Source organism: Hippichthys cyanospilos, chromosome 6 (assembly GCF_059441005.1).
Source record: "Hippichthys cyanospilos isolate Australia breed blue-spotted pipefish chromosome 6, RoL_Hcya_1.0, whole genome shotgun sequence".
Taxonomy (NCBI): Eukaryota; Metazoa; Chordata; class Actinopteri; order Syngnathiformes; family Syngnathidae; genus Hippichthys; species Hippichthys cyanospilos.
Genome location: NC_142374.1, coordinates 21,772,566 through 21,790,829, shown reverse-complemented (window position 1 = coordinate 21,790,829; position 18,264 = coordinate 21,772,566). Strand labels below are relative to the sequence as shown.

Genomic DNA, 18,264 nt, shown 5'->3' with positions numbered 1-18,264 from the left:
TTCGGACAAGCACTCATTTTATTGTTGTTTCACCGGTTTTGTTATAAACATATCAAAAGAGATTCAACAGGTACGGTAAAAAAAAAAATCCATGAAATATAAACCAAATTCTGGGTTAAAGGCACAATTTTTGTGTCGTGGGCTGGTGGTTTCTAAAAGATTTCAGGTGTGGAAATCCTGTCCTTGAGGGTCGGTGTCCTGCATGTTTTCTAGCCCTCTCTCGCAAACACACCTGATTCAAACGATGGGACGATTATCAAGATAATGATAACGATTTAAAAGTCACAAGATTCAAAAGGGTAAATTTGTCATTCTTGGGAAAAGTTTGAGAAAAAAAACATGCAAAGTTCACAGTGAGAAATCCATTGTCAACCATTACAGTATTTACATGAAATGAAAAATGCTATGTACATAACGAAAGTGGAAAAACTGAAATTAGGATGACAGAATTTTCTTAAAACGTACGCTCTGGTCTTCGCAGTGCAAAAAATGGATTTAATCCAAATTCATAAAAACTCATTTTACCTAGAATGTGCCCTAGAAATGCGTTTTTGCAAGGTTTAAAAACATTTAGTACCAAATGAGGTCATTAAGAACTACTTAGTACTCATTTAGATAATTAGGTACTGAAGTATTCCACTACTATAAGTATTAAAGTAATGGAGTAAGTGAATCATTTGGATAAGTACAGGAATTGGGGCAAAGTAAGTACAAAAGTAAACATTTACTTAAGAGAACTAAATACTAAAGTAATTGTTTATTTTAGGCAACCAAGTGCTAAAGCAACCAATTACTTTAGATAAATAAGTACTAGGATGTTTATTTTAGGCATTTAAGTAGTAAAGTAACCAATTACTTTATATAATTAAGTATTAGAGTAACCGATTATTTTAGATGAATAAGTACCAGAGTAATACATTAAAGTAATCAATTACTCTGGGTGATTAAGTCCTAATAATTTTTAGGACATTCAGTACTAAAGAAATGGATTACTTATGGCAATTATATCCTAAAGCTAAGGGAAATAAGTACCAAATTAACTGATTACTTCAGGTGATGAAGTACTAGATGAATCAATTCTTTTAGGCGATTAAGTACTAGAGTAACTGATGACTTTAAGTGATTAAGTACTAAAATATTAAGTACTAGAGTAACCCATTATTTTAGGCAATTCAAAACAAAACAAAAAAAATCTATTGGCTTGATTCCAGTGTGCCATTTCCTGGAAGACAATTGTCCAAGTGTCCACCATGTCCTCTGTATGTGAGCGCACACAAAGCTATTGAAGACACCTGCGCAGACAAAGTCCAAAGCTCCCGGAGAAGGTTGTCAGGCTTCCACGCCACTTCAGTAGAGCGCGTGGCAGCGCGCCAGAGGGACGACGTAGACGGAAATGTCGTCCCCGGAGCCCGGCCTGTCCCCGGAGATTCTCCAGCCTCCGTCCTTGAGCACGCCGCGAGCGCGCATGACCAAGTCCTGGGCGGCCATCGTGTACCTGATGTCAAACGAACGGTCAACGCGGCCGATACTTTTTGGCGCCCGTTCGCTGCCATCGACGGCCAAAGACGTCAAAGACGGGCCGTGAAAGTGGCGATCTTTGACAGTCGATGGCAGTTAACGAATTTCGTGCGTTTTTGTTGGAGTTGAATCTAATTGTCCTCGCGCTAACGCTAATATGCTAAAGTATTCTGGTTTTCAAGGTGTTAGCTTAGTCATTTGGTCAGCGTGCCGACTGGTTTAAGCTAGTCCGAACGCCACGGAATGTCGCACACTCGCCTGTGCCGGTGCTCGGGGTCGCAGTTGGCCAGGAAGCAGGTGACGGCCTCCGCCACTTCCTGGTTGGAGAGGACGTCCCACAGGCCGTCGGTTCCCACCACCAGGACGTCGTCGGGGTCGTGTTGGTACTCCTCCAACGGGTAAACCTTGACCTGTCCGCCGAAATAGGAGCGGCCTCGAAAAAGGGGACTAGGTGACATCTGAAGAAGTTTGCGTACCTCCGGACAGCAGGAGAGGAAAGGCTTGATGAAGATGTTGGAGTCGTGGACTTTGAGGGTGTGGTCGCCAAGACCTCTGGTGACGCCGATGGTCGCCAGCACCCGGGCCTGCGCGCCGAATTTCACATGATTATTCCAAACAACCTGCTTGCTTTCATTCGGTTAAGTCTAACCAGAAACGCAAAATGCTCCGGACGGGCTACGAGACAGCAACGCTTTGTATATGCCGCTCATCAAATAATTGAACACAAATGGTGGAGCAACACAAGCAGGCAAACAATATCACTAAGGTAGGTTAAAAAAAATGAATAAGGCCTTCATTTTATTTAATCTAGTGAAATGGTGTGACTTTTAGAACCCTTTCATCAAATAATTGAAAACAATCGGTGGAGCAACACATGCAGACAACAACAACAGTCATGCAGGTAAAAAAACTCTTGAATTGTATTTAATTAAGTGCAATAGTGTGGCCTATTGACTGAATGATTTGACTTATTGAACATATATAGACAAATTTCATCAAAATAAAACTAAAAGAAAGGATCAATCCATAAAGTACAATTATATGTTCAAAGGACTAGGAAGAAGTTCACAACTCATCTAGTCCTACCCCCTTGTTTACTATTAAAAAAAAAATCATGAGTAAATATACAAATTGACTTTTATAAAGCCTTTCATCAAATAATTGAACAGCAATGGTGGAGCAACACATGTAGACAGACAATAAGCCTCAGACGGGTAAAGAGGTGAAGAATTCTTTGGATTTGATTGAATCTAGCGCTGATGTTCCTCCAAGCCCAATTGAGGGCACAACTTAATGGCAGAACACGTTTTGTTTGGTCTATTGAATTTTCAAGGCTGAATGACTATCCAACTCGCAAACAAACACGCAAGCTGGCCGTCGGCGCCTTCCGCCATGGGGAGCGGCGCTTAACGACCCCCCCCCCCGCCCAACACGCGCTTACCAACTCATTTCGAAAGCGCTGAATCGGGCTCGTTAAAAAAAAAAAAAAAAGCCTGCTGGCACAGGAAGGGGGCTAATTGAATCCGCTGAAGCGTGAATCGACAACAACAAGCGAAAACACCGATCCCGCATCAGTCCAATTCCCAAAACAATCGATGGAATGATCGAGAAGAGAATCGATTCGAATACGAAAATAAACGCATTTCTATACATTTTTTTACAATTTTCAACTATTTGGATAAATAAACAAAACCCGGGTCAGAATGACCCAGGAATATTATAACAGTTTCTGATGTGGGGGGGTTAGCGGATAACAAGATGTGTTAGTTAGCAGGATTACACACAAACTTCACACTCAAACTTTGAGACAATTGCCCATTACCTTGGGTCAAATTGACCCAGAATGTTATTACTATTCCAGGAAAAAAATAAATAAATGAATAAACCAACACACGTGGGTAATTAATCACACGATATGCTAGTTAGCAGGATTACACACACACAAAAACAGTTCCTGAAACCTGCCGACAGTTACACACGTCGGGTCAAATTGACCGAGAATGTTCTTACTATTCCAGAGAAACAAACGTAACACTCAGGACTCAAAAAAGTATGATTTGCGACTGTGTGTGGTTTTACAATCAAAAACCAAGAATTTGGGACATTTTTGAATAAAACATTCACTCTTTCGGGTCAAATTGACCCAGAGACATTGTTGTTGTTGCGAAACTAATATAGATCAAAAACCAAGAATTTGGGACATTTTTGAATAAAACATTCACTCTTCCGGGTCAAATTGACCCAGAGATATTGTTGTTGCTGCAAAACTAATATAGATCAAAAACCAAGATATTGGGACATTTTTGAATAAAACATTCACTCTTCCGGGTCAAATTGACCCAGAGATATTGTTGTTGTTGCTGCGAAACTAATATAGATCTAAAATCAAGAATTTGGGACATTTTTGAATAAAACATTCACTCTTCCGGGTCAAATTGACCCAGAGATATTGTTGTTGTTGCTGCGAAACTAATATAGATCTAAAATCAAGAATTTGGGACATTTTTGAATCAAACATTCACTCTTCCGGGTCAAATTGACCCAGAGATATTGTTGTTGTTGCTGCGAAACTAATATAGATCTAAAATCAAGAATTTGGGACATTTTTGAATAAAACATTCACTCTTCCGGGTCAAATTGACCCAGAGATATTGTTGTTGTTGCAAAACTAATATAAATCAAAAACTAAATATGGAGTTTGGGTTTTAAACATTTCTGACAAGCGGGGGTGAATAAAGACACCCCGGGTCAAAACGACCCAGGGACACAATTGATTCTTCCAAACAAACATAAAGCTCCTGTGATGTTTAATATGCTTATTATATATTACAGGAAATTGCGATTCAATTTCCTCAAAGTAGCTGATCTTGCAGAGACATCCCATAATCGGTCTTTGATTCCAAGGGACAGAAAAACGGCGGCCGCTTACCTTTTTGCCTTCACCGTAGATGAGAGGAAACTTCAGGTCATTGTCATCCACGGTTTTATAAGCCCTGTAAATAGAGGAAATAAAATCCCTCATTGGATCGTTAAATAAGACAAAAAATATATTTAAGTATTAAGACATGCAGTTTCATTGATGAAGAGGTGCGCGGGTCGAATAAAATGGCTGAAATATTCCATGGTGCGGCCAACTGATGAATAATTGAGCGTCTTGTGGAAAATACCGCAGGCGTTACTGTAGTATGTGTGAAGGCCTCCATTTTTTTTTTTTACCCACTTGTCTGCCTAGCAACCACTGGTCTGCCACTCTTTTGTTCATTCTCATTCAGAGCGGCAGCAGCAGCAAGGTGACAACGGCGGAGGAAGACAGCTCCGACGTTTTGCAAAGGAGTCACGCTCATAACACCATTTAGCAATCATTTTCCAATACATTTGTGCTTAATTTGACAAGAAAATGCACTCTTGCTGTTCAGGCATGGATAAAGGATAACATTGGATTTAATGATGCCTGCAGAAACTATGCTAAGCCTTTGATAGCCAGACTTAGAAATTTTCGGAAAAAAAAAATTCCCATGCATTTCCTGGGACACAAATAACGAAAACCACCGTATTTTTTCGGAGTATAAATCACAACCTTTTTTCCTTATAGTCCAGTGTGGCTTATCTGCATTTTTTTTTTGTATGTAAAATTTTGTACGCAAATGTATGTATCGGTTCAAGATGTCAATTTATGGAGAAAAAAAAAACAACGATAAAATAGAAAAGATATGATAGCTGTTATCAAAAAGTTAATTCTTTTTTTAAAAATACAGTATTAAAAATGTAAAACCTACATATCAATCAAATAAGATCTTCTATAAATGTTTGTGGCATGTAAATATGATAAAACTAACCCTATGAAAGCAAAAGAGGCAATTTTTTTCCAAGTGAGTCTGACTAATAAAATGATGGTACATATTTATAAGTTTAGAACAACACCTTCAGATGTATTCTTTTTTAAACTGCCCAATATCACGATTAATCATAACACATTAACATTACTATTAATCATAAAACATTCCAAGCTTTACATTTATTGAAAAAAAAAAAAAAATCAGTTCTTTTTTACATTTCTGGCGGACCAGATTAAACCCATTCGCGGGCCAGAGGCGACCACGGGCCGTACGTTTGACACCCTTGCTCGAGATCAGGGGTATTAAACACATTTTTATCAAGGGCCACATTGTAGTTACAGTTTCTGGTCTCACTGTGAAACCAAATCAATTCTAGGCGTGTTCTTCACACTTCTAACTCATTTCCAAACCAGGGGCCGGTAAAAACTGTTCAAAAGAAAGATTGGAATCCAAAAAAAATGCTTGTTTTTTCCCCCAAATAAATTCAAAGTTGAAGACAACTTGCAAATTTGGTTTTTCGACCAGAAACTTGAAGTGGAATCAGCATTTCACCGGGCCGCATAAAATGATGCGGCGGGCCGGATCCGGCCCCCGAGCCTCGACTTTGACACCGGTGCTCCACTTAGTTAATAAAGGCCGATGCCACGCATATGCATTCAATTTCCACTGCGATTTAGAGGAACAAAAAAAAAATGGCGGTAAAGTTGAAAGAAAGAAAAAAATCCCACCATCCCGACATGGTGAAGTCGCGGTACAGCATCCTCTTGCCGACTTCCTTCCTCTGCACTCTCCTGGGGAACTCCAGATGTGTAAACTCATTTCCTAGTAAGTGGGGCTGCATGTAGGCCTTCAGTGAGGGGAAAAAAAAGAAAAAAAAAAAACACAATGTTATAGTCTAATAATAATGTGGTGCGGAGAGACGCGGGGAGGTCAGTGGTGTTAATGTGTGACAGCTGTGCTACACGGTCTTAATTCCAATGATGTCACCTCTGTGAAAAATCATTTCGGCCAAGCAAGCCCGAACTAGCGCGATGGGAAAAATGAAAGCGTTGTATCATCTGCCACTGATGGAAGTTCTGTTGAAATTTAAAACCACATGAAGTATGTATTTCATTTTGCGGCGCCAGAAAACAGCATTTTGCAAAGGGGTCAGTATAAGGCCACTTGGCAATGTGTAGCTTCATGTTCAAATTAATTTGCTCTTCATTCGAAAAGAAAGCTATTAAATCCTGTCACATCATGTTTTGTCTGATATCGCTAGTGGCAATGTGCATCAGTAAACAACTGAACAACAAAAAGCCATTAAAAGTGGTCACACCATTCAAAAATAACTTGCTACATGTTCCAGTCAATTTGCTCTCAATTTGAAAACAAAAAAGCGGCGTTCGTGTCATAGCGCTGAATTAAAATCGCCGATAGCTCTAAAAACCCTCCGCTTAGCCCCGTGTGCAAACGGTCGCGCTACGCAAGACAGATGAGGTGTGCTTCCTACCAGGAACTGCAGTCGTTGCCTCTCTGACTCCGGCGTGAACTCCCGTGACACTGGGATGACCTGGCCCCCCCGGATGATGACGGCTCTGAGGGGAGAGGGCACACATGGCCGCTTGGCCTCATTCTAGCCAGGACAGGAAGGCGCACACTAGTATGTGTGTGAACATTTGAACCCAAGCAAGATAACCTTCAGGTTTTCAATAAGTCTCAAGTTACAGGTCTGAGGTTCATTCAGTCACGATTTCAACCAAGCTAGCATCAACGGCTATTAAAGAGTGAGCTTCTGTTTTTGTGAGAAAAAAAAGAAAGTTCAAATGCGTTTTATTAAATTGGGAATGGGTCACCTGCTGTCACCGGCGTTGGCCACGTAGAGCTTCCCGAGCACATGAAGCACCACCAGGGCGGTGCAGCCGCCGGACGTGTTGTACATGGCCCGCTCCTTTTCGATTTGGACATCCTAAAAAATACAAATAAAACATTTATATTGTAGGTTTTAAGTCGGAGTTTCCCATAACGTTTTGCCTTAAATGTGTTAAGCGTCAAAATGCTAGGTAGTTGCTTGTTATGTTAACATAGCTAACAAAAATGTTGCTAATGTCTAGCATAACTGTCATTAAGATATTATTGAGAAAATGCTCAGTTTACTATCTATATACAAATACATACAATAAGTGTCTATGTTTGTTGCTTGCTGGCTCTCTAGCTACATACCTAACATGCTATGTATTGTAGCTAGCATGCTGTATACTGTAGCTATCGTTACATCTTAACGTTTCTACCAAAAATGTTGAAGACGTCTGACATTAAATACTCTTTATTAAAAAGGAAGCACTCAGTTTGCTATCTAAATTTAAATATATACAGTATTTGTTTATGTTTCTTGCTCACTCGCTCTTTAGCTACATACCTAGCATGCTACACTCTCCACTGTAGAAGCACTACATGTTGTTAGCATTACTATAAAAATGTCGAAGACAGCCGATATAACTGCCATTAAAATACTATTGAGTGAAAAGAAAATGCTGTTTGATATCTAAATACATACAATAGTTGTTTTGGTTTTTTAATTTTATTTCAATTTTATCGTTGGCGCACTAGCTGGGTAACAATAGCTCGCGTTACATGTTAGGTTAGCATTACTTCCAAAAATGTTGAATACATCTAATATATCCATTAAAATACCGTCGAGTATCAAGGAAATGCTCAGTTTAACATCTTAATCCAAATAAATACAATAGGCGATTATGTTTCTTGCTCACTGGCTCTTTAGCAACATACCAAGGATGCTGCAGTATCTACTGAAGCTAGCGTAACATGTTGTTAGCATTACTACAAAAACGTTGAAGTTGTCTAATATGGCTGCCATAAAATACTAGTGATTAAAGAGAATCTACAGTTTGTTATCTAAATATAAACAATAGCTGTTAATCTGTGTTTTTGGTTTAATGTTGGCTCACTAGCTACATACCGAGCATGCTATGTACTATAGCTGTTGCTAGTGTTACATGTTAGCATTACTACCAAAACATTAAAAAAATATCTTAATATATGAAATAATTATGAAAATATAGTTTGCTATCTAAATCGAAATACAGTAGCTGCCCTTCATGCTAGTAATATGTGTACTGTCGCTAGTATTCCTACTATCAAAAATGAAGTACATTAGCAGAGAGCGCATACTCCCCCCTGAAAAAGGAAAAAAAAAAAATCTGTTGCCACAATGCAATATAATTATAGCACTATAATCAAGAAGCAATCAAATAGGATCAAACCAACAGAATGACGCTGTAAATTCAGATGAGGTTCTATCTATTACTGCCAGTTAATTAGCCTAGATATATTTGGTGCTAATTAAAGTTAAAAAAAAAAAAAAACACTCTGGTTACATGTTCATTAATTACAATAGTAATTAAATCATCAATGAATTAATTAAAATATGCAGTTTAAGCCATTGAAGTTCTCTACTTGTTGCTCCGTTGGGATTTTTCCTGCACCGGACACAAATCCGCCAAACGGACATTTCATTAGGTACACCTGCACCTGAATTGAGTCAGTCATCTGCAGTCGATGGAAATCCCATGCGTGCAAAGATAATTCTTTCTCTCCTTTTTGCAAGGATTCGAGATGATGGATGCGGCCCCGTGTTTTGTGTGCGCTTCATACCGAGGGAGGATGTGTAAATGTGTCCTTGGCCCTGGATGAATTATGAATCCCATAACCCGCCATGCATATTTATCCTGGCTGCATGAGCCACATCCCGCAGGCTAAGTCTTTAATAATGGAAACATCTGCATAAACATCCACACCTTCTCCCTCGCCATCTCCACCGGGAAGACTCCAGCTGTAGAAAATCATGCACCTCACAGACAAGCGCGCTACATTTTACAATATTAAATTGTACAGGTGGCTCTAATAGCGTCTGCTGAGGCGCATTCATATGTTGATGAATGCGGCGGTATAATCTATTGATATTTATTTGGAGGTTGCCAGATGCTATTTGGGAAAAGGACAAGATGCCCGTTTGGCTGAAGGAGAATTCAAGGTAATGCTCGAATGATGCCGTCGGACATGCCGCATTTAAAAAGGTGCGGTGTCCTAAAATGGACAATGAAAGACAAATTATTATAATTTTACATGTAATTTTCCAGCTTAGTAAGTAATAAAAACAGCAATTTAGCTTTTAACACCTGCAGCTGCTACGGTAGGCTATTATAGAAGAGAAACCTTTTTTTTAAGCCATGAGTAAGCTTGGTGTATAAGTAACATGCTGCCCCCTAACGGGCATAAGGTGACATTACTACTGTAGTATGTCAATAGGCTCCCAAAGTCTAAAAATTAAATGATCAAAAATACCAACAAGCATTTGTAACAAAAATATTTTCACTTTTCAATGTGCACTGTGATGCATGCAAAAAAAATGATATTCCATCCCCCTAAATATTAAAATATTTCTGAGGAATTGGCTTATCATTTCATATATAATACAATCTACAGTACTTGATTAATTTACAGGGGTTTTGCTATTTTCAGAAAGCATGAAACTGTTGAAAACTTCTTAAAAAAAAAAAAAAATCAACTCTACTGTAGTCCAAACATGGCATTCTGAATAATAATTGTGTTATCGAAACTTTAAACTACATTTAAAATGTAATGGCCATCCCAAATCGTTCAAAAATGTTGTAAATATTTCAGGAAATTAAATTATGTTAAATTCAGGCTATTCAATGTTATTATTCTAAAACTCCAGTCTCTCCTGTTAGAGAATGCTTTAACCCAAAATGTCATGCGCATCATCTGTCAATCAACTGAAAACTTTATTTAAAATTAACGATTTTGGAATATACAGGTTTTTTTTTAGATGCTACAAGGAGTAAAAATTTTGAGAACAAACGCAGTGAGAAGGAAACAAGCTCGATAAAACTGACCATGTCTTTGAAAGCGTTCTCGATGGCGCCGACGACCAGGCTCTCGTGCGACACTTTCTTCTCGGCGTAGAATCGCGCGGGCGGGGCGCTGGGTGACCCGGGAGCGCCGGCGGCTCCCCGTAGAGACGCGGCCCGAGTGAGGGCGCGGGAGTTTGACGCGGGATGCCGCTGGTGCCAGCGGACGGGCTCCTCGGTCAAGCACGTGGGCGGCAGGAGGTCTGGCGTGCGCAGGATGTCCATCACCTCCTGCAGGTGCAGCGCGATGTGCTGATGGAGGAGACGCGACGCCACCACCGCCGCCCCGCACCCCGCGTGACCGTCAAACAGCCCCCAGTAGTGGAAAGTTAGTTCGTCAGAGTTTGCCTATGACACACACAAAAAAAAGTGGATTTTTCAATTTTATGTGAATGCAGTGCCGGCCTGTGTCCGGTAGATGGCAGCAATGCACAATTGATCACAGTTCTCCCAGTGACAAATGAACTTGTGGTTGACATTTTTATTACAAATATACCCCTCGGGAAATATTATTTCAGCCAAGTACAACTTACTCAGGGAAAATATTTTTGCGTTGAGGTTGAAAAAAAAAACGACTTAAAACAGAGTGCTGTGCCATCTAGGTTTGATTTATTCAACTTTGGAACTGGCTCGGTGGAGCAAGCGGTTCGCACGTCCGCCACATAGTTCACGGACGCGGGTTCAAATCTCTCCGGGCTTTCTCCCACATTACAAAAACATACAAAGCAAGTGTATTGGACATACTAAATTCTCCTTATGTGTGATTGGGTGCTTGAAAGGTTGTCTGTCTCTGTGTGCCCTGCAATTGGCTGGACACAAGTTCAGGGAGTCCCCCGCAAAATTTTTTCCGGTGAACAAATATAACTCCAGTAATAAATAGGAAAAAAAAAAAATCCAGCAATGCAGCATGTTAGCAAAAGTTAAGAGCGGATTACATTTGCTACGGCGCAAACAGAAACTCGCACTTGCTGCCAAATTGATGGCTGCGAACTTCATATCAACAATTTCAAGACATGTCGCCGAGAGCCATGCAGATGTGTGTTAAAAATCAGACAAGCCGGCTCAATGACTTTGGAAGGTAAAGTATAAAAATAATCCGTAATTGTGTATATTTACACAAATTCACTCACCTTTCAAGGCCAACTGAAAATTGTGTGATTTTATGTAAATATGGGTGCTGCCATTGAAAGATTGACTTCCATTCTTCAGTTACACTTGCGTGTATGTAACAGCTGTGTTATAAGTCTGGAAACACTGCCCTCTAATGGTCACAATTATCACTACAGAGCTCAATTGACTTTAGTCAAGTGTCAGCTCTTCTCCATAAAAAACAAAAGTAAACATATTTGACCAGAATTTTATGATTTATTATTGTTATTACTATTTTAAAAGACTGAATGAATTAAAAAAAAAAAGAGTAATACATTTGAAGTTGTTGTTTTAGAGTTACATAAATACATACTATGATTTTATTGGTCCAGGAATAGATCTTTCTCCATGCGGCCTGCAAGTTTAAACGAGTTTGACACCCCTTGTCTAAATCATTTGGAGCTACCTTACAAAGTCCTTGTGTGCTCAGTAGAGGACATCATGGATTTAGATGCGTTCAGTTGGGATGCCATTGACTTTGTTGTCGTGCTGAGACAAAATGGCCACAAATAAATACGCTTGTTCTCAGAAGAACAATGGATGACCCTGCCAAAAGTGACCACAAATGGAACATTTTAAAATGTCTTTCTTTTGTATAGCTACTGGACAAATGACGTACACTGAGGCTGTTCTTGGACAAACTTGGACCCATATGTACTAAATTAAATTTTAGATTCATCAGACCATGTCAAATCACATACCAGGCTCTCCCTGAGGCCAAGTCCCTCTCCGTTGGGCAAGGAGGACCTCCTCCGGGCCACGGGGCCCCAGTTGGACGCGGCAGAACTTCCCGGCAGTCTCCTCTTGACCACCAACACTTCGCAGCAGGCCTGATCCTCATTTAAAGTACTCTTTCCTGCGTTGATCACCCTGGAAAGTCAACGGCGCACACAAATAGGAAGGAAGATGACACTGAGGCAAAATAGCCTTGGGAAAGAATTATTTTAAGAGAGGCCGATGACCCGCAAGGAGCGATCACATGTATCGGCCCCATCATTCAGATACACGCTTTTTATGACCATGTGATGTCCTTATGACTGTTGAAAGACACAAACGCACTTTTAGTCTAGAGTGTGACAGAAAGTTCATTACAAAAAAATCACTGCTGGCCTACGTGCCATCGTAGTCCTAACAAGCACTGCAGAAAAATGGATGATTACTATTCTCATTCGTCTAACACAAAAAAAAAATGCTGGTGGTGACTCCTAAAAAATGAGGCCTTCAAAATCAGCAGAGCATGAAGAATGTCGGTTTCAATCAAAGATCTGGCAAGAGCGCTAGTCACTGATCCGTTTCGAAAGATGGAGGTAAGTATCCCAGGCAGTGCACCCTTACTCCTCCCGAGCGTAAAAAAAAAAAAAAAAGCTCCTCGTGAAGCGGAAGCGCTCATTCCATCTCTACTTGCCGACTTGTGGAAGCGGACAGGCGAAACGCCTCCCGCGGAGTACAGCTGCACGCTTAATCCCGCGCCATCCCGCACTTTTTTGTTGCTCCTTCATTCCCTTGTGATCTTACGACTCTGCACAAAGGTCAGCGTTGTGCCGAAACATTTGGATTTTCTTTTTTTTAATCTAATCTTTACAAAATGCCGCATTTGACGAGAAATTTGCGATTCCGCCAAGCGACGCTGCACGCTGTCCTCGCGTCTCGGAAAGATTAACTCCACTGCCAGATGGTTAGCTTGGCCTTCGCTTTATGCTTATTGTAGTTATTTACTTGCTGGTTGATTTGTGGCTGGTGGGAATTCTAATCGATCTTCATACGAATAATTTTGCCCGATTAAATAACTAATCATTTTCCACTTGGACATAATTACAATTGTGACTTTACGTGTGTGTGGCTTTAAAAAGGCCGATTTTGGCCTAGCTTTCATCATCAACCTCAATTTTAACAAATCTACTTAGATCAGTGTAAATTGGTGGGTGTTTTTTAAAAAATAAAATAAAATAAATCAGTTTGCACTCTGGATTGTGGAGCCAGCAATAAGATCCTTCACGAATCACATGACATGATTAAGTCCTCCATCTTTCTCTGCTGCCAATGAGCTTTCACTTTCTCTGCCAGCTGTTGACAAATCCCCAACAGGGCTCAGTCATGGATGATTTTTTTTTTTTTCTTTATGTCCCATATGAGCCGCATGCAAATAAAATGTTGGATCTTCCAATGGCAGCAGCTTGGTTCTATGACGCTGAGAAATAAAAAAAAAAAGAGGTTGATCTTGAGCGAAAATTTGACTTGCATCATACAGCATACAAGTGGGTGAAGCAAATTCATCTTCACTTCCAGTTGTGGGATTACAAATTATTCACTGCAGATTAATCCGAAGAAGTGCCTTGTTCTGTTATCAGTGACATGAGAAGCCAAGAAATACGAAAAACGTAAAAAGTTACAAGAATGAACTTGAAGATTCGGTTTATTTGACAGAGCTGATGCCAGTTATTATTTGGAGATGATGTTCAAACCTAACCCTAAAAAGTGAAATGTAAACGTAACCATTGTCGGCCATTTTGTCCAATCGTTGGATCAAAGGCATTTCACATCATAAGGAAATCATTGAAAGACACTAGGGAGCTGAAATTTCACCCAGATGCTGACAACATGTCAAAGTTCAACATGACGCGACCACTTAGTTATTACACTACCTTGGCTAAAATAAAATACTGCGAGAATCATGTAGAAGAAAATGACCCCAAAATGGTCAAAATACTGCATAGGGGTTAAACAACGCACCCTATAGTTTTTTTAATTGAAAAAATGTTCTCCAAACTTTAAAAATAAGAAAAAAGGTAACATTTCACTTGTCATTTCAAATAGATTTCAAACAAAAACAAAAGGTGCAGACTCTTCCCTGGCTCAGCAGAATTAGATACATTTGAAATTCTGAAATTTTAAAGTTTTAAATTGATTTACTCCCATCCAATATTTTTCTTAGAGATGGTTGCTCCCCAAATTGCCAAATAACGGCATCCAAAATCAACCAGGCAGATAATCAGCCAATTTCTTCGAGTCTCCATTTCCTGATGGAAAGCAAAACTGCGAATACCTAATAATAATAATTGGAAACTTTTTGCACTCGTTCTACCGCGAATCGATGTCGCTTCGGGAAATAGCACCAGCATGAAGAGAAGCCTTAGCGTCAAGGAGAATGACACAATTGTGAATCGATAACGTGCTGTGCTGTCGAGCGTGGAAGGATTGCATCGAGGACTCATTACTGTGACCTCAGTCTTTCCCCTCATACCAGAACCGGACCGGACCAGTTGATGCTTTTGCTGCTTGTGTAAAGAGATAAGGGAAATAAACAAGACGCTTCTTTAGACTACTGCAGATAGTACACGCTGGTATGCGATGGTATCTCCGCTACGACACGGGCAACGACATCTGTGCAGCAAAGAAATGACAGCAGGAGTGCAGCAGATGTTTTTTTTTTTGAAGAAGAAGAAACACCACAAAGTAAACACTCAATGAGCAAACATTCCAAACCCGCTCCTCTGGATTTGATGGTTGGCCTCTTGGACTGAATGAGGATTGCGTAACTTTTGAGGTCGCATTCACCGTTGACCATATGACACAATACGGGACAACTCACTAGTCACAGTATTTGGTTTGGTGACACGCTCGAATGAGCTCAAATAAGAAATGCATGAATAAAAAAAGAAGGCCCGATTTGGACTGACACAATTTTTGACCATAGTTGCACATTATTTACTTGAGGAGTTAGCCTATCTTTATTCAAGTTTTATTAGGATTAAATTCGCCATGAAGGATGTGGAACAATAAAATTTGTTGGACGTTGGGGAGGTGAAACATAGCAACCCGGATGTCTTAAAGGAGCTTTTTTTTTCGCACGTCAAATTTTGAAGGAGGATGTAAATATATCAAATGTCTGCGTTACTCTCAGAATGTTATCATGGATGATGTGGAATTAAAATAACGAACTTTTTTGAGGACTTTAAGAGTGAAAATTGTCTCACATTAATTGCCCATGTCTTGAATTTTGCAAAATTGCCGACATTTCAGGGAGTAAACAAACGTGGACCGAGCGGAATGATTTTTCAAATTAAAAGATGGAGCGAACAGGTTACTCACTCGGCATAGCCGGTAGACCAGGGCAGCCGCTTGCTCTCCTTCAGGATGACGATGGGCCTCGCCGAGTGATCCGCCGAGCACTCCACTTCGTCCGGGGACAGCGCCAGGAAGTCCGGTCTGCCGTACGGGAATTTGGGAGCCACCTCCGAGGCGCTCGAGGGCTCGCCGCCGCCGGTTATCACGCCCCCCATGAAGGTGGCCACCGCCGACTTGACCCGAGTGAGCATGACGGCGTTAGTCCACCTCGGCGAGGGACCGGGTGGCGGCGAGTGTCGCCTCTTGCGGCGTGAGCGTGTCCGCGGGCGTTGAGGGGTAGACAACGCGGTGAGCGGACACACGCTCGCCGGTTTGACCGAACCCGGAAGTGGATTACACCCCGTGCGCGCGCATTTATTCATACGAGCCCGCGCGCAGATCTAGGTCACGTGATTGACCGGCTGCTCGGACGCGCTGTCATTAAAAAAGCGGGAAGCTTGTGAGCGTCACTGATTCGGATTAAAATAAAAACAATAAATCATCGTAACGCATTAAATATTTACATAATTCATATATGCCCTAATGGGGGAAATTGGCGAATGAGGAAATTCCAAACTGGCAGACAAAGGTGCGTCTGATCAATAATTCATGGGTTTCTTTGACTGACCTAATTACTAAAAAGCTGTGCGTGTGTGTGTGTTCTGGAATGCATCTGTCACCGCGATCGTAGTAGAGCACGTGAGGCAAAACAACAGGGATGAATGTGTGTACGTAACTCGGGACGCACGATTAGATCATCAACCGTTGAATAAATATTTGTGTATAAAAAAAACCTCAAATTCAAAATCAACCGTAAAATGGTACGTCACTAACCGAGAGAGTCTTTTGTGTCACTCGGGGATGGTTTTTAATTTTTTTAATCGAGCGCCGTTCGTAACTATGAAAACGTAGGTTCGTAACCTCGTAAATCGAGGACCCGTTGGAGAATGAGTTGTCATTTATAATTTGCCCAGCAGGTGGCGCCCGTGTTTATAGAATGCACCGTGACACGTATGCATGAACACGCACACACGCAGTGCCGCTACTGAATTTCAGAGGTTGATTTACGGGTGAAAGTTTGTGCTCGGGTGGTCCACAGTGAGAGAGTCTTATAATTTTTACCACTTCCGTCTTTTGTTGCAAACGACATGGTACTTCCCCGTAAACTTTATCGAGGGCTCTCCCCGAAAAAAGAATATAAAAAGTCTGGACACTCAGTCATAGTCCATAAAACATCACAGGTCACAATGTACAGTTTAAAAATAAAACTCTCCGGGATTATGATCTGATTGTCTATGCTACTAATTTATTGAAGGTTCATAAAATACAGTAAAAATGATTTATTATTGTACTTGCACATATGAGTCAGGGCCTTTTTGTTTATTGCTGATGAGAATGATATCTATTGGTGTGAAAGGCCTTTATTTGTACATACGAATATTACGGATTTGAATCTTTCTTTTTATCATGAAAACAAACAAAAGAATCAACAATAGACAAATATTTACGAGATTATATTGGAATGAGGAGTCCCCACTTTTGTCCTTGCTCAGTTTCTTTCTGGTAATTCACACAGTATATTTATTCTACAATTAATGGACCAGATTTTTGCTATGCGCTCCGGCCTGGTCCCAATTAACTGCAAAAACCAAGAGTCAACTGTAAATATATTTTTAAAAAGCAAAAAATAACAGAATAAAGATGAATTAATTATGTAAATTTGAGACATTCTTCCTTGAATAGCATGAAATGAAAGGAAATTTTCTATTCCTTCATAAAATACACATTTAACCTCTCTCGCCACTACAACGATTGATTCCACCTTCCCCGATACTTGAAAATGTGCCAGCTATCATAATCTATGTGGTACCAACACAAAGTTCAGTTTCTCTGATTTCATAATCCATTGAAGTTGCATTGCTGCATCAAATGGCCTAGGATTTATGATTATTTAAAAAAAAAAAAAAATCTAGCGGACCAGATTGAACTTCTTTGCATCCGGCCCGCGGGCCATATATTTGACACCCATGTTGTAAATACTACTACTACTGCTCTGCCAGAGGGAGTCAAAGCAGTCTTTCTTAACATGACTCACTATAAGCCAATTTTGCATCTAGCTGCTTTTGTTTCAATTAATTTGCTCTTAAATTGAAAACTGTGTGTGTGTGCGTGTGTGTGTGTGTGTGTGCGTGTTTGCAGCCAGAAATTTCTTACAATGGACTTTTCACTTGAGCAAATCGATGTCTTGGACGTAAACATAAAAAGCATGTTGTGCTATCTACAATCTGACTGAAGTTAAAAATAAGACCATCCAATTATTTTTTTCAGTTTTAGACTAACCTGTAACCTGAAGAAACGCTGTAAAAAAGTAGTGAACAGTTGTTGGAAATTGATACGACTGCGTCTTTCTTTTGTTCATGTGAAAAAGGATGTAGATTTAGGTGTACAATTTTTTCTCGATAATTAGCTTATTTATAGTCTGCGCTTAGAGTGGGCGGGGCACGAAACATTTAGTCTTTCTTAGGGAGGAAAGAGGGCGCGGGAGAGAGGTAGCGTGTGAGAGGGAGAGAGAGGCTGTTTCATGGTATTACAAAGCTGACGATTTTGAGTTGACATTTTAATCAAACCACGGCAAAATAAGCCTCAGATGTCGAGGCTCATTTGCATATGTCAGACAGTCCATCTGCAAGAAGGCACAACCAAGCGGGCGGCGTGGATTAAACACT

The 18,264-nt window shown here is 40.4% G+C and overlaps 1 protein-coding gene across 1 annotated transcript; it reads right to left on the bottom strand.

Moving 5' to 3' along the window:
- ppm1h (protein phosphatase, Mg2+/Mn2+ dependent, 1H) lies at nt 1–15,871 on the bottom strand. Its single transcript, XM_088418067.1, has 10 exons — nt 15,524–15,871; nt 12,136–12,304; nt 10,271–10,633; nt 7,190–7,302; nt 6,847–6,931; nt 6,083–6,201; nt 4,448–4,511; nt 1,995–2,102; nt 1,777–1,928; nt 1–1,495 (listed from the first exon to the last, which is right to left on the bottom strand). The coding sequence occupies exons 1-10, from the start codon at nt 15,748–15,750 to the stop codon at nt 1,348–1,350; spliced, it is 1,548 nt and encodes a 515-aa protein (XP_088274193.1). The 5' UTR covers nt 15,751–15,871; the 3' UTR covers nt 1–1,347.
- Nucleotides 15,872–18,264: the final 2,393 nt, after the last annotated feature.

Coding starts and splice junctions, on each gene's coding strand:
- ppm1h (XM_088418067.1), bottom strand. CDS start 15,750: ATGCTCACTCGGGTCAAGTCGGCGGTGGCCACCTTCATGGGGGGCGTG. Junction 4,512..6,082: donor GACTTCACCATGTCGGGATG/GTGGGATTTTTT, acceptor CTCTATTTACAG/GGCTTATAAAACCGTGGATG. Junction 1,929..1,994: donor TCCTCTCCTGCTGTCCGGAG/GTACGCAAACTT, acceptor TTCGGCGGACAG/GTCAAGGTTTACCCGTTGGA.